Source organism: Bos indicus, chromosome 19 (genome assembly GCF_029378745.1).
Source record: "Bos indicus isolate NIAB-ARS_2022 breed Sahiwal x Tharparkar chromosome 19, NIAB-ARS_B.indTharparkar_mat_pri_1.0, whole genome shotgun sequence".
In the NCBI taxonomy this organism is placed as follows: domain Eukaryota; kingdom Metazoa; phylum Chordata; class Mammalia; order Artiodactyla; family Bovidae; genus Bos; species Bos indicus.
The window spans coordinates 26,322,391-26,348,134 of NC_091778.1; the positions used below are offsets into that span (position 1 = coordinate 26,322,391).

Here is a 25,744-nt window from a genome sequence, read left to right on the forward strand (position 1 = left end):
CCAGAAACCAGAGAGCCATCCTCGGCTCCTTCCCCCCGGACCCTACCCCGTCCTGTACATCCAAAGCAGCCACCAAGCCCCAGAGCTCCCAGACTATCCGGGCTCCTTCCCTTCTCTGCCTGCTGCTCCCCGGACAGGCTCTGTATGGAGCCCCTGCCCAGGGGTTATCTCACCCAATCTCCATGGGCCCTGGGAGGCAGGTATGCTTGGAGAACTTGAGCTGACTGACGTCTGTGTCGCTCCAGAACGCAAACCCTTAGCCACTGACTTGAATCTGTGTAAGAACGTAATTTTTTTTCTTTTACTGTTACTTGAGCATTAACAATAAAATAGTACAAATGATTACTAACTAGTCAGAAAACCAACAGCAAACTCACACTCTATTCACATTCATCAGAGAAAATAAAAGCCGGAAACACTTTTCACGTGGCGGTGCTGGGACAGACTGGGACCTGGGATCCTTTGCTTCAGTGCTTGCGCCTGGACACACCTCTTCTGGGGCAACAAGATACAAAGAAACCATATGGGACTAAAAATAACTGTGTTGCATGTGCAGCTGGGACAAATTCTGGACAAAAGATTAAAAAAAAGAGACCAGAGAATGGAAACCCAAACCCAACTGCCACTTTTGAAGAGCCTGGAGCAAAAGCAGGATACTGAACATGTCCACTGCATGCATCACCTCCTAAGGGGTTGGCAAAACTCCTGAGCCACCCCTCCAGCCCGACCTGGGGACACCCCTACCCTCACCCAACATGAGGAACAGTTTGCTGTCCCCTCCACCTTTGGAAGCGAGCTTGTTTGTCTTTGCCCCCCCTGCTGCAGCAGAGACCCCAATAAAGCCTTGCCTGAATTTCTTGTTTGGCCTCTGGGGCCAATTTCTGTTGATTGCTGGGTATGCGTGCTCAGTCGTATCCAACTCCTTGTGACTCCACGGACTGTGACCCGCTAGGCTCCTCTGTCGATGGGATTTCCCAAGCAAGAAACCTGGAGTGGGTTGCCTTCTCCAGGGCATCTTCCTTACCCAGGGATCGAACCCACGTCTCTTTGCACCTACTCCTGCATTGGCAGGCGGGTTCTTTACCAGCTGAGGGATTGATTGGGGAAGGTCAAGAACCCTGGTCTTGTTAGGTCAGTTAGGTAACTGTGCACCTTCAGGAAGGCCTGCTGGAAAAGCTTATCTCTTTACTTCTCTCCCTCCTTCCCAGACTGACAGTCTTGAGACTAAGTTTCCTGGGATCTGAACACCTGCCTAGTGCCCTCTAGCTGAAACCAGCTCGGCCTTGCTTGGGACTTGTTTTTGCTGCCTTGTGCCACAGCCCAAATCCCAATAAACCTTGCTTGAATTTCTCATCTGATCATCAATTTCTGTTGACTAAAGAGCCCAAGGACCCGAGTTGGTAAGACCATGAGCCCAGAAAGCAGCCACCTGGCTCACCCACTCCTCAACCCTTAACTTCCTAAGAGCAGAAGGGCCCCTTGGATCCTAGCCTTCCTCTTCATTTTGTTACTGACACAGGTTCTTGGACTCTTTAGCTGATAGAAATCAATAAGGAGCCAGACAAGATATTCAGGCAAGGCTTTACTGGGACTCTGACTCGAACTACAGCAGCAGGGAGTGAAAACAAGCCCCAGGTGTCCTTACTCCTCCCCGAGGGGGCATGCAGGAGCTAGTTCCTTAAATGGGCTAACAACAGGGGCGGGTCTGTGCGTTGGGTCAGAGGGCTGACTCAGGGGGTCTGCCCAGGCCACTCGGTGGTGCCCCTGTGCAAGGATCACGTTCAGTACCCTGTTTTTGCTCCCAGCACCTCAGGAATGGCAGTTGGCCTGCGGCCTTTTTGTGCATGAGGTTAGTTTTCTTTGTATTCTGTTGCTGGGGGAGATGTCCAGGTGCAAGCATTCCATTAGAGGGTCCCAGGTCCTAGTCTATCAGCTGATCTCAGTTTCAGCTGAGCTCAGGCTTAGTTGCCCCTCAGCATGTGGGCCGAGAAGGCAATGGCCACCCACTCCAGTACTCTTGCCTGGAAAACCCCATGGATGGAGGAGCCTGGTAGGCTGCAGTCCATAGGGTCGCTAAGAGTCGGACATGACTGGGCGACTTCACTTTCACTTTTCACTTTCATGCATTGGAGGAAGAAATGGCAACCCACTCCAGTGTTCTTGCCTGGAGAATCCCAGGGACGGTGGGGCCTGGTGGGCTGCCATCTATGGAGTCGCACAGAGTCGGACACGACTGAAGTGACTTAGCAGCAGCAGCATGTGGGAATCTTAGTTCCTTGACCAGGGATTGAACCCTTGTCTCCTGCGTTGGAAGGCAGATTCTTAACCACTGAACCACCTGGAGGAAGGCGGGGGCGGGAGGAAGAGGCCCAGAGAGATGCCCACAGGTGTCAGTAAGTCTGAAGGGGACTCCTCACCCAGGGTTGCGCCACTCCCCTCTCCTCTCAGTTCCATATGACCTGAACATGCATCCTGCAGACCAACCAGGGACCTCAGTCAGCAATCACCATCTTATTTTCCAGGGAAAAGGAATCTTGAGAGCCAGGAGAAATATTCACCTTCTCCTGAGTAAGATGGGCATGGTCTGAACAGGGGAGCCAGCCCAGCTCCTCAACTGAAATAAATCTGAACTAAGATGCCTCGGACCCTTCCCCCAGGCCTGAGGTCCTATGATAGTATAAGAAGAGCCTAAGTCACAGAATTTAACCCTTGAACAACCACAGCACACCACCTGCAGCAGAATAGAGCCAGATCTGAGGCCCTGAGCAGGCCTGGAACCCAGCCGAGAGTTTTGGGTGGGCTGCGTGGAAGTTCTGCCAACCTGGAAGGAGAGTTCTGTGCTCCTGTTTTAGGACACGGTTTAATGAGAAACGGCATAATGAGAATCCTCCATTCAGCAGACAGCCTCGGGATGGGAGCCCCCCGCCCACTCCCCGTGGTCATCCCCGTCCCGAGGCGGGATGGACTTTCTCATGGGCATACACAGCACCTCGTCGATGTAGATGGTGTTCTCCTTGATCTGGATCTCCTCCTGCAGGGCCAACTGCCTGCGATTCAGGCCTTTCAACTCTACGTGAGCTTGGGCTAGTGTTTCCTTCAATCTAGAAGAGGAAGAATGTGAAGGAACAATGTATGGCTTCATGTCACTGCTTCAGGGGGAAAAGTGTATTCGTCTATTTGGTGCTGGACTCAAATTGATGTGTCTGCTTCCTCTCTCCTCTTTAAGACAGAAATTTCCAATCGGTGGCTCTGGACCAGATTCACAAGGCAGACAAACCTGTGAACTTCTGACATTTAAAACTAGAATTTACCTAAACATCTGGATTTGGCCTTTAGAAAAATGTCAACATCGGGTCGGTGCCCTGCATGGCAGCAGTTGGTTGGAGTAGGTTCCTCTAGAAAGGAACCCCTAAACATGATAGATGCAAAGGGCAAAGGTCCTTATGCCCAGCTGGCTTCACCCATGATGACATTGCCTAGCCCTGCTCACAGTTCAGGGTTTTGTGTGTGTGTGTGTGTGTGTGTGTGTGTGTGTCAGTGTGTGTGTGTCAGGGGTTCTTGCTTGCTATGTGTGGGCTCTAGAGTGAGAAGGCTTTAGGCTCTAGAATGCTCAGGCTCAATAGTTGCTGTTCATGGGCTTAGTTGCCCTGTAGCATGTGGGATCTTAGCTCCCCGAATAGGGATCGAACCCTTGTCCCCTGCATTGGAAGGCAGATTCTTAGCCATTGGACCACCAGGGAAGTCCTCACAGTCCAGGTTTAAATGGAGCCCCAGTAGCCTTTTGCCTGAGTGGTTAAGTCATTTCAGTTGTGTCTGACTCTCTGCAACCCCATGGACTGTAGTCTGTAGGCTCCTCTGTCCGTGGGATTCTCCAGGCAAGAATACCGGCGTGAGTTGCCATGCCCTCCTCTCGGAGCTCTTTGCTTACCTTGCAACATTGTGGGTGATCTCATCGACCTCTTTGATCAGCCTGTACTGTGCAACATCTCGACACAGCTCCACGTTAGGCCGGTGTGTCCTGGTCTCCAGGCGTGTGTGAGCCACCTTGGCAGGCCCTTCTTGGTCGAGGATGGCTTTTTCAAGAACCACAATGTTCTTCTCCTGGGAGGCGATCTCTTCCATGACCTTACAAAAAGGGTTAGAGTAGGTGAGGCCAGGCTGTGTTCCTTAAAACTCAACAGCAGATGCTCCTGGGGGTTAGGAAGAGGGGACCTCGGATTATCTACAAATGCAGGCCGCCTGAATAGGTCTGGTCTCTTTTCCCTAGAGCAGTGACTGCTGGTAGATAAGGTAACTCACCCAGCCTTAGAATCTCAAGCATGGAATGGATACTGATGGCCATTGTTGCCTCATCTCCTTCTCAAACATGTGGATTTCCTGGGGAATGCCCCCAGCAGAGGCTGGAGGCTGCCCATGTACTTTGGTGTGTGTGTGTGCTAAGTCGCTTCAGTTGTGTCTGACTCTTTGCAATCCTATGAACTACTGCCCGCCAGGCTCCTCTGTCCATGGGATTCTCCAGGCAAGAACACTGGAGTGGGTTTCTGTGTCCTCCTCCAGGGGATCTTCCCAGCCCAGAGACTGAACCTGTGTCTCTTACATATCCTGTACTTTTGTACCATGAAAGCTGCCTCTGCCTGTTTCCTTACCAATCCACCCACTAGGACCAGTTCTGCTCGCTACAGGAGTAAGCAGTTTAATCTGAGTTTTGTTAGTTTCTCTGATGGTGGCTTTGTGCCAACAAAAGATGCCTTCAAGGTACTTGGGTTTTTAGATTAATATGTAACTAGTTTAAGATTTTATTTCTTCCTTTTTTTTTCTTTTTAAACTTTGCATCATGGGAATTTCTAAACATACACGAAAGTAGATAAAACGAATCTCACGGACTCATCATCAATTTAAGCAATGATCATTCATTGATATATGGCTGCTTTTGAACTATAGCGGCAGAGTTAAGAAGTTGCGACAGACAGTATACATTATGCTCTCACTGTTTTGTGCTTCTGTCCAGACTGAATCCCAAAGACATGGTAATAACTTGACAGCTGTCCAAACACTACATGTATCACCAAACTGTGGCATCTTATTTTATTTTTATTATCAGTGCATGCTCATCATGTTAAGATAAGAAAAGTAGGCTTCATGGGTTGCACTAGTAAGGCAGAGTGAAGTTTAGGTTTTGTCTGTCTCTTGGAGAGCAAAGCACTGTGTTTATTATGCAAGGACGCTACGGCTGTACTGAAAGAATGCACTAAACATCAACGGTACCAGACTAAGCATTCACCACAACATTCCCAACACACAGGAGAGCAATGATCAGAGAAACTGGAAATTTAAAACTGTATCTCATCACTGCAGAATTTCTTCACACAAAGGAAAATGAGGCTTCTATCAAAATAAGATTCTAAGCGGCTCATGTGTTAGCCAAGTAAGGAAAGCCATTTACTTGATGGTGAGCTAATTAAATCAAGTTTGATTGCAGCAGCTGAGAAAGAGTGTCCAGGGAATATAAATTATTTTTAAGACTGTTAGTCTGCAAGGATAGCTGCTCGAAGAGTTACGGACACAAGGAACAACATCTATAGTTAATTAAAAGCACACAAAGCACATGAGTTTGCATGGTTTTCTTCTGCTCTTCGTGAGTTGGCCGGTGTTCTGATCCTGTTCAGTGTCATTTATTGAAGGAGTCAACGCTGAGTTTGAAGTAAAGAATTAGCCTCTACGAATGACTGCATGAACTAATTATAGGTGAGGATATTTTCAAAAAGTTAAGAAAACAGGAACTCAGTACAACCTGAAGTGGAATCTACTAAGTGTTAGAGCTGCTGATGATGTGGATACATGTTGAGCACAAAAAGGCTTAGCTGAGCATATTTACAGAGCTCGTGGAAATGTCAGCGTTTTAAGGACTGTGGCTGGTTATTCATTAGAAAGTGCTTTGCAGAAGACATGTGGATCTATCATGTGTTATCGAACCAATAACGTCAACAGCGAACCATGAAGTTCACTTGGACTGGCTTCCATGGACTTGACTGTCTTCATTTCTGTGAATTTTTGTCAGAAATAGAAGTTGGTTATCCTCACTTGTCATACTACTCAGCAGTAAAATGGTTAAGCAGTGGTGAAATGTTCTTGTGGTTTATTTTAGCTTGGGGCCAAGATTAAAATTTTTCTGAACAAGAACAACCTCTGTTATCAAACATGGAGTGGCTTTAGAAATTCATTTTTGCTGCACACTCAAAAATATTTCTAAGTGAGTCAACCTAAAATCACAAGGCAAGACAGCCCTTTCAAATACTGGCTGCGATAAAGTCATTTCAACAACTGACATGATTTGCGTCACAAGTAGAATCAAGTTGCTTTCTTTGCTTCTTCTGCTGCCAAAAGTTAAAACATGAAGTAAGACCTCCATTCCCCTACACGTTTGCCAAAGAAATATTCTTCCAAGTTCTGGAAATTTTTTTTTTTTGGACATCAAAGCAAGTGCAAAGGAAATTTCCATACTTCAAAATTCACTTAACTGTGCAATTAAGAGCTTCTAACTATCCTTCGACTGGGAGTGATTAATCTGATATGTAATGAGGTACTAAAAGGCAAATACTGTACCAGGAGAACAATTTAACAGGATTCTATAAAGGTCCTCCAAGCAGTGAGCGTGTTCAATTAAAATCATATGCTCATAGGTGGCTATGTCTCCTTGGCAGTGCCTATCCGAATGAATGGATGCTTTCAAAGATGAAATATACAAAATATCATTACAGGTCAGCATTAACAGGTGAACCTCTGCAATAGTTTTGGTAGAAAATACTAACTTTGAACCCCAACAAAGCAATTGTTTTCTTTCCCCCAAAAGAATCAATCCCCTTCTTCTCACCAGAAGACCTGTAAAAACAACACCCAGTTATAATTATTTATACTTTTAATTGTACCAATAGAGAATTTGTGGAAATTTGTTTTCTTATGTTAATATCTATGTAATATCCTTGATCTTGTGTCTTGGCCCACAAAAACAAAAATATTTACCTTCTGACCCTTTATAGAAAAATGTTGCTGACTCATTAAGGTAACTGAAGCCCTGGGTTAGATTAAACATTCTTGTACTAAATTCTAAGTATAGCTGGAGTTAAAATACGTTTTGTTCAATAAGGAAATAATTGTGTCACTGAAATAAAAATGGGGGCCACCCTACCCTTTAATTTGAAGGTCGTCTCCTCAGTGTGTCAAGTCTCTTTGTGACCACGGAGGTTTCAGACCAGACGATATGCAGGTGGAGACTTCTCTCATAGAGCGAGGTCCCTATCTCCAGATGAGGGCAGGGAACCTCACCTGATTTGTTTTAGTCCATCATTCCAGCCTGCCCAGACCATTTTTTAAAAAAGCTAGTTATCACTTTTCATTTTTATTTCATTTTCACTGGGCTGTGCCGGATCTTAGGTGCAGCCTGTGGGATCTTTAGCTGTGGCACATGAACTCTTAATTGCGGCAGCATCTATTTCATTGCCCAGGGATGGAACCCGGGCCCTCTGCATTGGGAGTGCAGAGTCTTAGCCACTGGACCCCCAGGGAAGTCCCAGGTGCTCATTTCAGATGAGGCTTCCAAGGCCTCAGCCGCACAGCCCCCAGCTCCTGCAGGGATCTCCTCTGGTAGGACGGGGCTTCTCACAGGCCTCTGCAAAGACCGGCCTCTTGCCTTTTTCCTTACAGTGGATCCTAACAACCTCTGCCTCCCTATCTCAGATCCATCTTTTGAGGCCTGGACCAAGTTCTTACTCCACTAGGAAGCCTCTTGACTATATTTGGCTATGTTTATCATCGTTACTATTATTGGTGTTGTTACTATTAGTAGTAGCAGCAGCCAATTAAAACAAAATGTTTATTTTGCTGCACCAGGTCTTAGTTGCTACCTGTGGGATCCTGGGATCTGGTTTCCCTGACCAGGGATCGAACCTGCATCCCCTACTTTGGGAGCACGAGTCTTAGCCACTGGACCACCACAGAAGTCCCAGCAGCGTAAAGAACCTGCCTGCCAGTGCAGGTGACATTAGAGATGCAGGTTCGATCCTTGGGTCAGGAAGACCACCTGGAGGAGGGTACGGCAACCCACTCCAGTATTCTTGCCTGGAGAATCCCATGGACAGAGGAGTCTGGTGGGCTACAGTCCATGGGGTTGCAAAGAGTCGGACACGACTGAGCAACTTACACCCGTGTGTGCGTGCACGCACAGAACTTCAGAGTCATAAAGAATATCTAAGAGCATACAGTGCATCTCCATGCTCCACAGAGGAGGAACTAAGGCCTGAAGCAGGGAGATAGCCTGTTCTTTGCAACAATGAGTGAGAAAGGAGGCCCACAGCAGCGCCAAGACCGTCTCCAGTCCTCCAAAGTCCAAAGCCTGCTGCTAAGACAGAGAGAGGTGGATGACATTTACTCCTTAGCACCCAGGATCACAAGCCCTAAAGGCCATTCTAGGTTTCCAGAGTGAAACCCTCTGAACGAGCTTGTCCATAGTCCCCCCAGGAAGCTCACCTTGTCCAGATGAAGAGCCAGTTTGTCCCTGGCGTCCTTGGTCTCCTTCAGCCCGTTCTTGAAGGCGGTGTCCACCACATCACACTGCCTGCGCAGGTCACTGGCTGTCTGGAACAGGATTCGGTCCACCAGGGCCTTCAGCGTCAGGGAGTTGTTCCTCTGCTTGTCAGCCTTCTCCACGTTGGTGTTGGAGAAGTCCAGCCAGTCTTCCAGACTCACGGAGCTGAAACGGGACCCACGCACTCATTCATAGCATATCTGGACTTGGCGTGGGGGTGTAGGGGGGAAGGACAAGTGACTGGAAACCGTGGGAAGTCAGGCCTCCCTCCACCAATGGAAGCACCTAGAACATTTCCCCGTCTCTAGGCAGAGTGAACACTGGTCTGTCAGTGGCAATAGCTGCCACTCTAGGGAAATCTACTTACTCTTTGCCAGGCACTGGGCTGGCACTTTACAGACACTCTCTCATTTAATCCTCACGCTGGCCTAGTGAGGTGGCTTTCATACCCCCATTTGAAAGATGTGGAAAACAGGTTCATAAAGATGGAGTAACCTGGTCAACATCACACAGGTAGGGTCAAGCTAAGTATCAAAATAAATTATAGTAGTCACAGATTATAATGTGAGTGTGTGTTCAGCTGCTAAATTGTGTCCCACTCTTTGCCACCCTATGGACTGTAGCCTGCCAGGCTCCTCTGTCCATGTGGTTTTTCCCAGGCAAGAATACCGGAGTGGCTTGCCATTTCCTTTTCCAGGGGACCTTCCCAGACCAGGGATCGAACCCATTATCCTGCATTGGTAGGCAGATTCTTTACCATTGAGCTACCTGGGAAGCCCACAGATGATCATACACTGAAAAAAACAGGATAATCATGAGTGTATACTGAAATGCTATAAATAAAACAATTGCTAGTTTGACAAGGAATTAATTGCTTTATATAGCACTGAGGAGTCTCAAAATAATGTTAATTGGGAGATTCAACATTATGGAATGTTGTATATTTTGTCATATACTATATATATACTACATATACGACAAAATATACAATATTCAAAATATGATGCTATTTAATAAATGAAGAAGCAGGCAGAACAAACCTATTAGAAGCCGGGAATGTGGTTCTTTTGGGGGGAGGAGAGAGGGGGCATTGATCAAGAGGGGGCGGGGTGGAGGTTTTGGTGTTGGTGGTAACGTTTTATTTCTTGGCCTGGTTGGTAGAGACTGTTTGCCATCTGGGATGGCCCCTGATGACCCCCATGTCTCCTGGTGTTCACACTTTTCTACAGTGCCTTCCCCTTGAATTGTGTGATGAACTCATCGACTCATTTCTCATGAATATATGTGATGAGAGGTCATGTCTGAGATGAGATTGAAAGAGGAAGACTATGGCTTCTCTCTTGGACGCCTTCTCTCTTTTGCTTCCTCTTAGATCAGCTGCCATGTCAAGCCTTCAGATGAGACCGCAGTCCCAGTTGACAGGTTGACTACAACCTGAAGAGAGGTGAGCCAGAGGCGCCCAGCTGAATGATGCCTGGGCTCTTGACCCACAGAAGCTGGGAGATAACACGCTTGTTGTTTTAAAGCTGCTAAGTTTGGGGGTAACTTGGTAACAGCAAAAGATAACTAAAATGATGATAATTCATTAAACCATTGATTATTATTTGTGCAATTTTCTTTCTTTTCTGTTTCTTTTTTTTTTTTTTTGGCTTGTGGGATCTTAGTTCCCAAAAGAGAGGTTGAACCTGGGCCCGGATAGTGAAAGCACTGAATCCCAATCACTGGAACAGGAAATTCCTATGCAGTTTTCTATATGTATGATTTACTTTAAAAAAGGAATTCTGGTGCAGTTTTCTGTACGTATGTTTTACTTCAAAAATAATGTTTTAAAAATTAGAATGAGTTAGGTTTGTGATCTAATATTACTTGAAACATGTAAATCAGATGTTATAGAAAAGGTAAAGAGTATAATCTCATTTTTGTAACAAAACTATTTGTGTACATGAGTGTATATGTATGTTTGTATGAACATACAGGAAACACTGGCTATCTCAGGGAAACTATTAACTTGCTCTTTATACATTTTCAAATTCTTCTACTTGTTAAAAATGCAAATAGGTAAGTGAATAAATTTGAGAGGTTTTAAGATTTTATTTCAGGGACTTCCCTGGTAGGCCAGTGATTAAGACTCCATGTTTCCACTGCATGGGGCATGGGTTCCAGCCCTGGTTGAGGAACTAAAATCCTACACCCCACAAAGTACAGCCAAAAAATATTTCTTTTTTACATCAGACTTTCTTAAAGTGGGGCCTAGCCTGGAGGACTGAGGCACCACTGGGCCCTATAGGGTAGTCACTGCTCAGCGCCTGCCTTCGCCTAAAACCTGCCTCTTCCCAGCTCCCAGCCTAAGGTCAGGATGATGTCCTAGGTCCTGCTGGCCTCTCCAAGAAGCACTGGGGCATCACACAGTGGGGAGGAGGACAGTGTGGCCAGGCCAGCAGGGACTCACTCACTTTGGTTCAACCCTCACGACGTTCTCAGAACACTTGATGTTTGGTGAGTTGTTGTTGAGTGAGAAGCAGATATCATCAATGGTTATGGCTGTAAACTTGTCCCTCAAATCCTTTTCAAGATTGTACTTGGCAGAGCGGTTTAACCTGAAGGGAGAAGGTAAATTGGGTTTCTTCCTCTCGAATGCCCAAGTGGCACCTACATCAGGTTCTTGGGAAACCCTGGAAAACGAAGCTAGTCTAGTGCAACACAGTGGCACTTCCTCCAATCCTCTCATCCACTCAACACACACACACACACACACACACACACACACACCCCATTAACGCTTGGTGACCAATTAACGTATCCAGGCCTAGACTTCGAAATCCTCCTTTCAACTGTGGCCTTTTCTGACGTCACCACTGTGGCATCCTGTTTGTGAGAGGTCAGCCCGGGCAGGAAATGGCTCCAGTGTCCTCCACTTTCTAATCAGGGGTGAAATTCTGCCGCATCCCAGCCTACCACCAGAGAGCAACTGTCAGGCACGAGAGGTTGTCCAGGTCTCGTTCTGAGTGTTCCCTGGCCACCTTGGGGCATGCAGAGTGCTTGTAGGATATTAAACCCCATTCTTCCTGTGCCAGGGAGCATGGTCTTGCTGGGCACAGCTTTTCCTAGATACCCCCAGTGGAGATGTGGGGGCAGTACCTGATTTGCTCGCATGTCTCCTCCAGGGTGCGGGTCAGCAGGGTCATTACTCCCCGGATGATCTCATGTTCCTTGATCAGCTCCTGTTCCACCTCATCATGGACCAGGTCAATGCCAACCCGCTTCTCCCTGGCCGGGAGAAAAGTGGACGGTCATCCCATGCGTGGAGGGAGACAACTCAAAACTTGCTGACTTTTAAAACTATCAAGACAACTGAACCCAATCCATCTGGATAATGTGACGGGGATGTACATTGAAAGTGAAAGTCTTAGTCACTTAGACGTGTCTAACTCTTTGTGACCCCATAGACTGTAGCCTGCCAGGCTCCTCTGTTCATGGGATTTCCCAGGTAAGCATACTGTAATGGATAGCCATTCCCTTCTCCAGGGGAATCTTCCCAACTCAGGGATTGAACCTGGGTTTTCTGCATTGCAGGAGGATTCTTTACGATCTGAGCCACTGGGATATACATTAGCTGGTGTCTATTTGACTTCAAAATATCCAAAACACAAAGAAGAAAAATGAATCAGTGATTGGTCACTTGGTCTGAAAAATGCCAGCTGGACTTTTTTGCCTTAATTTCGCCATCAATTCAGAAGGCTTTTTCTTCTTACCTATTTATTGGAAAGAGTGTCTTTTGACTTAGAACTTTAAAGACATATGTTTTCTTCCTTGAGCCCAGTCTTGTTTTTTAACAAGGGTTGAATTGAAAAAGATGCTTTATAATAATAGTAATAATAATAATGTCAAAATTAACAGTACTCTGTCACTGAGCACTTACCATGAGACACACACTGTACTGAGCTTTTCATGTGAAAACTCATTCTCCTATAACCTTTCAATTACAGGTGAGGAAACTGAGTTTCAGAGAGGTTACAGATCCTGAGTCACAGAATTGGGCATTACACATGCTTTTAACCACTTCCTCCCAAAATTGATCGGTCACCATCTGATAGTCTGTTCTTTTCCACCTGCCTGATAGTGCTTGTGAGGAAGGCTCCATCACTCACCAGCTGTGTGGGCTCAGGCACATTGTATAATTTATCTATGCCTTGGTTTCTTCTTCTGTGAAATGGGTATAACTATCAGTACTTCCTAGGTGGTGGCAAGGAACAAAAGAGATATGAAAGCAGACAGCATGGGACCCGGCACAGAGTAGCAAGTACTCAATCCACTTAGCAACATCTACATCCTAATCACCCTTAGGTGTGGAATTGAGCCAACTGGATGCTGCCTTCTTTGAGCAGCTGTTACTTTCCTTTGCTTTGCTGCTGCTGCTGTTGCTAAGGCACTTCAGTTGTGTCCGACTCTGTGCGACCCCATAGACGGCAGCCCACCAGGCTCCCCCGTCCCTGGGATTCTCCAGGCAAGAACACGGGAGTGGGTTGCCATTTCCTTCCCCAATGCATGAAAGTGAAAAGTGAAAGTGAAGTCGCTCAGTTGTGTTCGACTCTTTGTGACCCCATGGACTGCAGCCTACCAGGCTCCTCCATCCATGGGATTCTCCAAGCAAGAGTACTGGAGTCGGTTGCCATTGCCTTCTTCCTTTGCTTTACCACCTCTCTAAATCTGGTTGCTGCAGAGGGTCCTGGTGAAGCTCACTGAGGCAACAGGGCTTTCTGAGAAGGAGGAACAGAGTGGGCAGAGCCAGAGTACAAGCAGCTCAACACCCCAAGTGCATCCCCCTGTTGGGGATGACATTCAGGACCGGATGGAGAGCTCACTGGAGGCCCAACCATCATGGACCTCGTTTTTGAAGCTGAGAAATTTGAACTTGATCTTGAAGGTGTTAGGGCATAGCGTGGTAAAAAGGGATTTTAAAGCTGGGGAGTGACCTGGAAAGGTCTGCAGTGGGGAAAGTTCACATAATAGCCAGTGTAGATGATGCACTCGATTGGAGGGGGCTATGCTGGCAGCAACAAGACTTGCTATGGTGCTCCAGAAGATTTATGGGGATCAGGTCTGTGAATCAGAATCACCCCAAAGCAGAGAGGAGCATCCTGCTCATAGTACTTACATGAGAGAAATTATAGTAAAAAGGTACATTAGCATAGTGCTCTCTGGAGAAGGCAATGGCACCTCACTCCAGTACTCTTGCCTGGAAAATCCCATGGACGGAGGAGCCTGGTAGGCTGCAGTCCATGGGGTTGCGAAGAGTCGGGCATGACTGAGCGACTTCACTTTCATTTTTCACTTTCATGCACTGGAGAAGGAAATGGCAACCCACTCCAGTGTTCTTGCCTGGAGAATCCCAGGGACGGGGGAGCCTGGTGGGCTGCCGTCTATGGGGTCGCACAGAGTCAGACATGACTGAAGTGACTTAGCAGCAGCAGCTCTGGATTATGAAGTGCTCCCATGAGCTCTGTATGCGAGCAGGCTTGTCCTCTAGCAACGGTATCTGCTTTATCTGCCCAAAATAAAGACCACCATTTCCCAGTTTCTATTGGTGTGGCCATGTGACTAAGCTCTGGTCAGAGACGCAAGTAGAAATGATGAAAGCTAAACCGTAATTATTCCTACTTGTTGGAATGTAGACATAATGGCTGGCACTCTAGTTGGCATCTTGAATCATGAGGTAACCTTGGGAGTGAAAACCAAGCACAGGGAGGAACAAGATTAAAAAGGCCTGGGAGCCTGACACTGTGGCATGCCATGCCAACTCTGAACTAGCTCCAGATTCCTTAAATGTGAGAGGAAAAAGGGGTCAAAGTTATTTTGTCCCTTTCTGATTATCCACAGCCAAACCCAGTCCTCACATATATTGAAGTTAGTTAAGGGCAGAGTTTAGACATGAACCAAGTCCAGTGCTCCTTCTGCTGCCCAGCACCATGAGTATGCTGAGATAATTTCAGGCTCTAAAAGAACACATGCTTATTTGTTTCATTCTAACCCACCACCAAGCACAGTCGGTTTTTACCACTCAGCACTTCATTTCCCAGATGAGTCATTGGAGGAACCATCTCTCCTACCTGTATTCCAAGCATTTCTCTGTGATGTGCAAGGGCTCTTTAAAGCTCTCGAGGGCTTTCTGCAATCTGGTCTGATAGAGGAGTAGATCTTCAGTTGCATACACCAGCTGCTCAAGTTTGTCATCTAACTCCTTCTTCCAGAACCTGACTTCCTCAAGTCTCTGTTCTGAAGCACACAGAGAAGTCACTCCAGGATGAATCTATTCCCAGTGCAGTCAACTCTTAGATTAGAAATTTGAAGACTATTATGAAACTACCGAGATACTTTCTTTCCTTCTCAGAATGGTGCTACTTGGGGTATCTATACATCTTTATGTTTATTAGAACGGAAGAAAGGAAGGAAAAAGAACATATTTCTTCTTATATTCAACATCAAAGTAATCCAAAGATCATTCTACACTCATTGACTCTAATTCCTCAAGGCGCCCTGTTTTAAATAATTTTTAATTTTGTCAAAGACACAAAAGTATATTGTTTGAAAAGTCCCTGGGCACCACTTTGAAATTGTGTTCATGGGAATGGGATTGTCAAGAGAGCATTACTCTTTCTTTAAGACTCAGCTTAGGATTTCCCTGCTGGTCCAGTGGTAAAGAATCTGCCTGCCAATGCAGGGGACATGAGTTTGATCCCTGGTCTGGGAAGATTCCATATGCTTTGGAGCAACTAAGCCCATGTGCCACACCTACTGAGCCTGCACTCTAGAGCCCGGGCTCCACAAGAGAAGGCATCATAATGAGAAGTCTGCACATCACAACAAAGAGTAGCCCCTACTCACTGCAACTAGAGAAAGCTGGAGCACAGCAACGAAGACCCAGCACAGCCAAAAATAAAAATTAATAAATATTAAAAGCAAAAGACTCAGCACAAATATTCCTCTTTAGGATGTCTTTTCCAACTCTCCAGCGTCTACTCCACCTTCACTTCTGTACCCCTTCCCACAGCACCTATCTAGTTATATTCTGACTAACAATTTTTGTATCTTTCTCCTCAATCTGAGAGCCCCTTAAAACAGAGGCTCTGATATCCCTGTGATATCCATAGTGCTTAGTCCATGGATGCTCTTAGATGCTCAACAGATATATATCAAATCAATAAAAGAATGACTGATGGATGACTGCAAATCAGACTGGGTTACCACGTCTCTTGTTGTTCAGTCGATGAGTAATGTCTGACTCTGCGACACCATGGACTGCAGCACGCCAGGCTTCCCTGTCCTTCACCATCTCCTGGAGCCTGCTCAAACTCATGTCCATTGAGTTGGTAATGCCATCCAACCATCTCATCCTCTGTCGTCCCCTTCTCCTCCTGCCTTCAATCTTTCCTAGCATCAGGGTCTTTTCTAATGAGTCAGCTCTTCTCATCAGCTGGCCAAAGTACTAGAGCTTCAGCTTCAGCATCAGTCCTTCCAATGAATATTCATGGTTGATTTCTTTAGGGATTGACTGGTTTGATCTCCTTGCAGTCCAAGGGACTCTCAAGAGTCTTCTCTAACACCACAGTTCAAAAGCATCAAAAGCATGTCTCTTAGGGCAATGAACTTAAAGACAGAATCTGGAGAATACATGTTTCTCTCTAATATTTCAAGATAATACACTGCCACTCCTGAATAGGAAATGCTAATGACAATACAGTATCATGCAAACATGTTTACAAACATAGCAAGTGTGTTATCTTACCTAGTTTCTTATTCACATCGCTTTGAGATTTTCTTGTGGTCTTTTCAATTTCATCCACAAGTCTCTGGCTTTCTGCTACCAGGCGTTCAGACCGGGACCTTTGGGCTTCTGCTCTGTGGTACTGGTTTTTGTTAGCAATTTGCCACTCTGCGCGCAAGAACTTGGGTGGCTGTTGTAGTAGTTTGGCCATTTGAAGTTTCCAAAGTCCTGCTCAAAAGTAGATTTTTTTTTTTTTTTTAGGTTCACTAAAAGCAAATTGTCTTGTTTTTAATGTCAGATTTTATTAAAGTGTGACATTCGTACTAAAGAGTGCCCAAGCCATAATCGGTACACAAAATGAAAAACTCAGTATATCCAGCACCCAGATCAAGAAATAAACATTACTAGCACCTCATGCCTTGCTCTGGCCACTATTCTTCACCCCAGCCCCACACAGTAACCACTATTCCAATTTTTAACACTATACATTAGTTTTGATATTTTTGAACTTAATGTAGAATCCCTAAGTACTCTTTTTTCCTATACACTCTTTTATCTGACTTCTTAACAAACAGCATTATGTTTGTAAAGTTTATCAGTATTGTTCACATAGTTGTAGTTTGTTCATTCTCATTGCTGTGTAGTATACCATTATACCACAATTTATCTCTCTCTCTCTCTCTCATTTTTTTTTTTTTACTGTTTATGGATATTTGAGTTTTCGGTTTGGGGTTATTATGAGAATGCTATGGATATTCACATTTAGACAGAATGTGTATATTGGTGAACACATGCATGCATTTTTAGAACTCATTTGAATTGCTAGGTCATAGGGCAGTGTTCTATTTTAGTATTACCTAACAGATGAATCCAGGTGTGTTTTCTAAAAACAAAAAGGGCAAATGTGACATCTGTAAACTGACAACTGGGTACTGAGCCTATTCAGCAGATAACAGAAACAAAAGTTTCCCAGGACAGAGAGCAGGAGAGAACAAGAAGAGGAACCCATGAAGAGGTAGCAGGCAGAGGCCAGCAGCAACAGAAAGAGGAGTATGTCTCTTCCTCCTCTGCACACAGTGGGCTTCCCTGATGGCTCAGATGATAAAGAATCCACCTGCAAAGCAGGAGACCTCGGTTCGATCCCTGGGTTGGGAAGATCCCCTGGAGAAGGGAATGGCAACCCAGTCTAGTATTCTTGCCTGGAGAATCCCATGGACAGAGGAGCCTGGCAGGCTGCAGTCCATGGGGTCACAAAGAGTCAGATAGGACTGAGTGACTAACACACACACACACATACATCTGCACACAGCTCTGCCTGTGAGACCTGTCTTCCTCAGACAGGGTTGAAATTTGCCCCCAGCCACGTGCATGTGTGCTAAATTGCGACTCTATGGACTGTAGCCCACCAGGCTCCTCTACTATGGGATTCTCCAGGCAAGAATACTGGAGTGGGTTGCATGCTGTCCTCTAGGGGATCTTCCCAACCCAGGGATTGAACCCTTGATCTTACGTCTTCTCCATTGGCAGGTGGATTCTTCACCACTAGTGCCACCTGGGAAGCCCTGCTGCTGCTGCGGCTAAGTCGCTTCAGTTGTGTCCGACTCTATGAGACCCCATAGACGGCAGCCCACCAGGCTCCCCGTCCCTGGGATTCTCCAGGCAAGAACACTGGAGTGGGTTGCCATTCCCTTCTCCAATGCATGAAAGTGAAAAGTCAAAGTGAAGTCACTCAGTCGTGTCCGACTCTTCGCAACCCCATGGACTGCAGCCTACCAGGCTCCTCCGTCCATGGGATTTTCCAGGCAAGAGTACTGGAGTGGGGTGCCATCGCCTTCTCCATTGGGAAGCCCTATCCTCACCCAAAACATATGAGTGCCTGCCCTTAAAGGCTTCTGAATTTCTGAAGGTTGGAACTGAAGTCAGATCTTGACCAGGCTGAGTCTCAGGCCTCGGGCCCCCTCTGACAACATGAGTCTCCTAATCCAGTCCATCCAATGGCCTCTACTAATTTTGTCTGAGTGTGGGGCTCAACATTTAACCCCAGATTTCTGGATAAGTCTGAGCAGCTCCCAGAGAAATCGAAATTAGGGCTAAATGAGGTCGAAATTAAACCTAAATGTTGGCTGATTTCAATGGGCACAAGGCATTGGGAAAAAAAAAAAAAGTTGGTGTGGTGGGGCCGAGGCTTACTTACCTCAGCGCCACAAAGAACTACTTCACAACTTGGGGATAGGAGCCTCCTTACTCCAGCGGGAGCTCAGGGCCTTTGAAGAAATGGGACGTAAACAGCTCAGGCTCTATGGCAACCGGTAACGCGTCACCAGGGCAAAGAGGGGTGGGGTCTTCTGCGAAGCTGCGTTTACTCCGGAAGGCTTTGCGCAGGCGCGCGTGTTGTCTTTTCGTCTGCGCTAGAGACTTGGCGATGTGGCTTGGGAGGGCTCTGGCCAGATAGATATCTACAGCGAAGATGCGGGACACCAACCTGGGATTCAGGAGGCCTGCGACTGGTCCTGCTGAGGGCTGGGCCACCTCGGGCCGCACTGGGTCTCCCCAGATGGACCGCGAAATTGGGCTGGACGATGCCTCCAGGTCCTCGCAGCCGCAGGCCGGCCTGCTGCTGCTGCTAAGTCGCTTCAGTCGTATCCAACTCTGTGCGACCCCATAGACGGCAGCCCACCAGGCTCCCCATCCCTGGGATTCTCCAGGCAAGAACACTGGAGTGGGTGCAGGCCGGCCTGGGACCACTTAAACCACAAACCCGACGCTGCATGGGGTTAGCGGGGAGAGATTCCTGGGGTTGCCGCGGCCGCGGGGGTCGGGGGTGGGGGTTAGGAAGAGGAGGGATGAGGAGGGGCACCCCGGGCCGGTCCCTCAGCCTCCAGTCAGTGGTGGTGGCCAGACCCAGGGCTAGGAGTCAGGAGTGGTTTCTCTATCTAGAAAATGAGTGGCTTGGAACTCCCAAACTAGACTACAGCGTTCGGAATATGTTCTTTATGATTGTAGTGCTGGTAAAGCACCCCAAGAGTTGGAGGAGGGGATTTAAAAAAAACAACCCTGAGACTCTCACGGAAGAACTGATCCTTGTAGTTGAGGCCAGCCAGCTGGACTCTGCTCTGCTGGTTCTGCCCTCTGAAAGGCCAAAACTCGGATGCTGTTGCCTCTGTTGATGTATTAACAAAAATAGAAGAAGAAGAAGAAAAAAGAGCTCTCCAACTATTTATTTTGGATGTTAAGTAAAATATTTTCAAAAGAAAAACCTTGTTTTGCACCCACACAGGCCAGCAAAGGAATGAGTCCAATAGAGAAAGTATGGAACAGCTTATGATCAATACTTACTCAGTGTGTATCTGGCATCAGTATATGGGTAAGGGAGGAGAATATATGGGTAGCTACGGAAGAGCATATAAAGCAGATATGCAGCTCAAGGCTTAGAATTTGCTAAATTAAGAAGTGTACAACCAAAGCTTATATTCAAAGTAGGAATACTCAGGCAAAGCACGCTGAAGTTTTAAGTGATTTTGAGATTTTTGTTAGTTGGAATAAAACCATGTTTCCCAAATACAATGAGTTTCCTCTGGAGTTGGTGTAGCTCTGTTTCTGCAACCAGCCTCTTCTCGTGTGGGAGGACCTGAATGGGCAGCTCTGAGTGCAGGTATGGGGAGGATGCCTTTGGCAAACCACTCCAGGTCACTGTGTCCACTGGGAGATGGAAAATACAGGGGAAAAATTAAGTCTGAGAGGATAGACTCAGGAGGTTTAATATTTGTCAAGTGGACGTCCAGAAGGGGAAAAATAGAGAAGAGTGAAGGAAAGAGAGAGAAAATGTCCTTGAGTTAAAGACGCAAGTCTTTATTTCTCTTAATTAAAATTTTACACAATTTTGAAAGGTTACTTTATATTTTGTTATTGCAAAATAGTGGCTCTATTCTCCATGTTGTATTAATACAATACATCCTTGAGCCTGTCTTACACCCAATAATTGCCTCCGACACCTATATTATTTCTCCAACTCGTAACCACAAGTTAGGTCTCTATATCTATGAGTCTGCTTTTTTGTTGTTGTTATATTTACTAGTTTGTTGTATTTTTTAAAAAAATTCCACATGTAAGTGATATATGGAATTTAAGACTCAAGTCTTTAGATTGAAAGACCCACCTGAAATAATTATCTCTCACACACATAGTCACACATACATACACATTATATATGCACCTATTCTCTATCTATATACATTCTATTCTAGTGAAATTTCTTTTTCTATTTTTTTGCCTTACTGTGTGGTCTTAGTTCCCTGGCCAGGAATCGAACCCACACCCCTTGTAGTGAAAGTGCAGAGTCTTAACCACTGGACCACAGGGGAAATGTCATTATTCAAAGAGTAAAGGAAGGAAGAAATGAATATGTATACAACTTTTTGTCTATAACATAGATTACTAGAAATGATGCTAGAATAATGTCTTCAAAATTCTAGAGGAAATGATTTCAAATCTCAAATTCTATAACCAGCCAAAACACCTCACAGAGCAAAATAAAGATATTTTTGGACAGCTCTGAAACTTGAACATATACTCTTTTGGAAAAAAAATTACTGGAGTAGAAGTGAAAAATCGAGAAAGAGGAAGATATTGACCATAACAAATAGAGGAACCATAAAGAAATACAATAGCTGTATCAATTCTGGAAAGCTATCAGTTCAAATTATAACTGAAGTCAGAAGAGTTCTTGAAGAATTTAAGAAGAGTTACACAAATTATATGATTCATAACCCAGAAGTATAACTTCATGCTCTTGGTGAGCTGAAATTATATGTCAAACAAGAAAGACAGACAAAGTGGGGACAGCATTAAACTGTCGTTTTGAAACTAAAAGAATTCTGCAGGAAGCTTATGGAGGCAGCGTGGTGTAGTGGAAAACACACTTAGCCATGAGCCTGAAGTCTGGCTTCCAGCCTAGTTCCTACCTACCACTTAGCTGTCTCTGTTCTCATCCACATTAATAGTACCTGTCCTGGAAAACAGCATGGAGGTTTCTCAAAAAGAGGAACTACTGTGAGAGCCAGCAATCCCATTTCTGGGCATATATCCTAAAAAAACCCCAAAACCCTAATTTGAGAAGATACACACACCCCAATGTCCATAGCAGCATTACTTAAAATAGCCAAGATATGAAAGCAACCTAAGTTTCTATCAACAAATGAATGGATAAAGAAAATGTGGCATACATATGTGTGTGTGTAGATATATACACACACACACACACACACACACATATATATATACACACACATATATATAACAGAATACTACTCAGTCATAAAAAAGTATAAAATTTTGCCATCTGCAGCAACATGCATGGATGTGGAGGGCATTATGCTAAGTGAAATAACTCACACAGAGAAAGACAAATTCTATATAATATCACTCATATATGGAATCTTAAAAAAACACAAAAAACTAAATATAACAAAACAGAAACAGACTCACAGATACAGAGAATAAGCTAGTGGTTATCAGCGGGGAGAAGGAAGGTGGGAGGGGCAATATGGGGGAAGGGGATTAGGAGGTGCACACTACTAGATATAAAATAAGCTACAAGGATATATTGTACAACACGGGAAATATAGCCAATACTTTATAATAAATTATACACAGACTATACCCTTTAAAAATCATGAATTGCTGTAATAGATTGTAACATAATATTGTACAGCAACTATTTCAATTAAAAAATAGTTATTTTTGTTCTGCTTGGCTTATGACAGCCATAGGAGAGTTTTATGGATGCAAAAATGCTATCAAAACATCAGATGTGATTAACTTCTTGTTTAATTTCCTACAGTGCTACCGTGACCCTTGAACTCTGTTTTGGTAGCATTACCACTGGTGTTCAGATCCGTGTCGGTTTCCCTACCCAGCTGCACCTGGATGAGGAAAAAATCTCTTCCTCCATACAAGGGTATTGTTAAGATATGAATTGTTTTCTATCTTAGGCATCACTGTGGAACAGTGAGTTCATTGAGAAGAAATCAGTTTTTTATTCTCAACATTCTTAAATTGTCTCAATATCATAGGCCATTGTGTTGAAGCTGATTATTCAAGACCCCAGTGTCCTGGGTCTGTATCAGGAACTTACTTCTGTGTTGTGCAGTTCTATTGAAAAATCAGCAGTCAAGAAACGTGATAATTTAAAAGCTTTTTATTGGCATTTTAAACTTTGACTAACTACCAGATGACCTCTGTGTGTTTCTAAGAGGTCCTTCAGAGATAAGGAGAATGCCAAGCGTATGTTTCTCTATGGAAATAGCCTATTTCCACTGCTAGTAGGGCTGAGAGATGTTTTCAGCCATCTTTCTTTCTTGTGGTCACAGCACATCCACAACTCCAGTAGTCTTTTCCCCGTGTCTACAATGCATAGTCACCTCCACTAGTTCTGGCTGTTATTCATAGCAGCGTCTGTAAGGTGTCTGGCTGTGAAGCTAACTGGACTTCCCAGGGATTGAACCCAGGACCTAGCAGATTCTCTGCACTAAAGTGAGTGTTCCTGGAGGACTAGGGTACATTTGTTGTGCCCAATAAATGTATTTTAACATTTAAAAATGTTTGTATTATTTACTTATTTATCGGTATTTGGCTGTACTGGGTCTTTGTTTCTGCACCCAGGCTTTCTCTAGTTGGGGTGAGCAGGGGCTACTCTCTAGTTTCGCTGCGTGGGCTTCTCATTGCAGTGGCTTCTCTTGTTGCGGCTCCTGGGCTGCAGAGCACAGGCTCAGTAGTTGTGGTGCATGGGCTTAGTTGCTCCACGTGGAATTTTCCAGGACCAGGGATCAAACCCATGTCCCCTGTACTGGCAGGCAGATTCTTAACCACTGGACCACCAGGGAAGTCCTAACATATTTTATTTTTAATTATTAATTTGGCTGTGCTGGGTCTTGGCTGTGGCACAAGGGATCCTTGATCTTCGTTCTGGCATGCAAACTCTTAGTTGTAGGCATATGGGATCTAGTTCCCTGACCAGGGATCAAATCTGCGCCCCTTGCATTGAGAGCGAAGTCCTAGCTATTGGACCACCAGGGAAGTCCCCCAATAAATGTATATTGAATGGGTGTGCTCTAATCAATTGAGCTGTCCAGTTTTTATGAAAGTGAGCAGCATTGACATAAGAATGCAATTCTGTTAAGTGGAAAGGGGATGTATGAGAATGCTTTATTGCCTAAATTAATGTTAGGAAACAAACTGCTCAGTAAAGAAATCAATGTGCTAGCTCTTTCGTATTTATGTTACCCAATCACTATTTACTTACTTTTTGTTGAGTACTATATTATTCCATACAGGAAAAGCTATGGAAAATAGATTCTCTTTTATGCTTGCTTTTGTTCTACCAATAGTCAATTTAATTATAAAGGTTTTAAAAGAGATTATTATACATTCATGAACACAATCTAAAAACTAAAATACTTCAAGACCTTAGAAAGCATGAAATTTGAGTGTGGTTTAAAAAAATTGCCCCTTGTGATTACCTATTTGGGGCTTGTGAAAATCAGCAAAGGATGCTATTGAATGTGCTTCATCCCAATACTCTTATTTTGATGGACATTTCAGAGAACTTAGGTACATCTTAGAGTTCTAGTCCTTCAAACTTTCAAAGCATTCAGTGTACATGGTACTAGAGTTTCTACTCATCTTGATTTCCCTGTGTCTGAACATTGGGAAGCAATTTTGGTAGTTTTTAAACTTACAGGTTTACTTTTGAGGTATCCTTTAAGAGAATCTGACTCTGAGAATTGCAAGGAACTTGAAAGGCTATCTAATCCAATCTGATGCTGAAATGCTATAGTTTCTACAGCATTCCTGCCAAATGGTTGCCCAGTTCTTGAACTCTCCTAGTGATGGGGAACTCATCACCTCTCCAGTCAGTCCTTCTTTGGGATATTCTGCTGGGAAGGCCTTCCAATGGTTTTCATCCATGAGTCCTAGTTTCTATCTTGGGCCATACAGAATAAAGAGAAGTTTATATACATATCACATTTTCTTTATCCATTCATCCATTCATCAGTGGACACTTAGGTTGCTCCCACGTCTTGACTATTGTAAATAATGCTGCAATGAGTATAGGGGTGATATATCTTTTTGTATTAGTGTTTTTGTTTTCTTTGGATAAATAACCAGAAATCAAATTGTTGGATCATATAGTAGGTCTATTTTCTGTGGTTGTTTAGTTGCTAAGTTGTGTCTGATTCTTTGAGACTCCATGGACCATATGTAGCCCGGTAGGCTCCTCTGTCCAGGGGATTTCTCAGGTAAGAACCCTGGGGTGGGTTGCCATTTCCTTCTATTTTTATTATTTATTTTATTTATTTTTATTGGAGTATAATTGCTTTACAATGTTATATTGGTTTCTGCTGTACAGAAGCATTCTGTTTTAATATTCTTTTCCATTATGGCTTATCATAGGATATTAAATACAGTTCTCTGTGATTACTTTGCCAACAAAGGTCCGTCTAGTCGAGGCTATGGTTTTTCCTGTGGTCATGTATGGATGTGAGAGTTGGACTGTGAAGAAGGCTGAACGCCGAAGAATTGATGCTTTTGAACTGTGGTGTTGGAGAAGACTCTTGAGAGTCCCTTGGACTGCAAGGAGATCCAACCAGTCCATTCTGAAGGAGATCAGCCCTGGGATTTCTTTGGAAGGAATGATGCTAAAGCTGAAACTCCAGTACTTTGGCCACCTGATGCGAAAAGTTGACTCATTGGAAAAGACTCTGCTGCTGGGAGGGATTGGGGGCAGGAGGAGAAGGGGAGGACAGAGGATGAGATGGCTGGATGGCATCACTGACTCAATGGACGTGAGTCTGAGTGAACTCCGGGAGTTGGTGATGGACAGGGAGGCCTGGCGTGCTGCGATTCATGGGGTCGCAAAGAGTCGGACACGACTGAGCGACTGATCTGATCTGATCTGATCTGGGATATACAGTAGGGCCTCGTTGTTCATTCTACATATAAAAGTTTACATCTGCTAACCCCAACCTCCCACTCCATCCCTCCCCCAACCCCCTCCCCCTTAGCAATCACTAGTCTGTTCTCTATGTGTGACAGTTTCTTAATGTTGTATTTAAAAGTCTAGTTCAGGATGCTAAACATATGTTTATTGTTTATGAATATCTATCTACTAGCATTTATGAGGGCCAAGCAAGGTCTGATGGAGCCAAACCCTGGAAAATGTCATTATTCTTTTACTATGCTGTCATGGCCTTGTGCTCCTGAGAGTTTTAATGGTATCTGCTGTTGAATCTTGGCAGACACCATTGAGTATTTCTCAGAATGTGGGCAACCCTCCAGTAATCTGCATCAGAACCCCCTGGGGTGCTTGTTAAAGTGTGGATTCTCAGGCCCCACCACAAATA

At 44.8% G+C, this 25,744-nt stretch overlaps 1 protein-coding gene across 1 annotated transcript; it reads right to left on the minus strand.

Moving 5' to 3' along the window:
* Positions 1–2,841: 2,841 nt before the first annotated feature.
* On the minus strand, positions 2,842–18,668 carry TEKT1 (tektin 1). Its single transcript, XM_019982590.2, has 8 exons — positions 18,538–18,668; positions 16,365–16,571; positions 14,689–14,854; positions 11,720–11,848; positions 11,035–11,178; positions 8,524–8,746; positions 3,929–4,125; positions 2,842–3,101 (listed from the first exon to the last, which is right to left on the minus strand). The coding sequence occupies exons 2-8, from the start codon at positions 16,552–16,554 to the stop codon at positions 2,894–2,896; spliced, it is 1,257 nt and encodes a 418-aa protein (XP_019838149.2). The 5' UTR covers positions 16,555–16,571; positions 18,538–18,668; the 3' UTR covers positions 2,842–2,893.
* Positions 18,669–25,744: the final 7,076 nt, after the last annotated feature.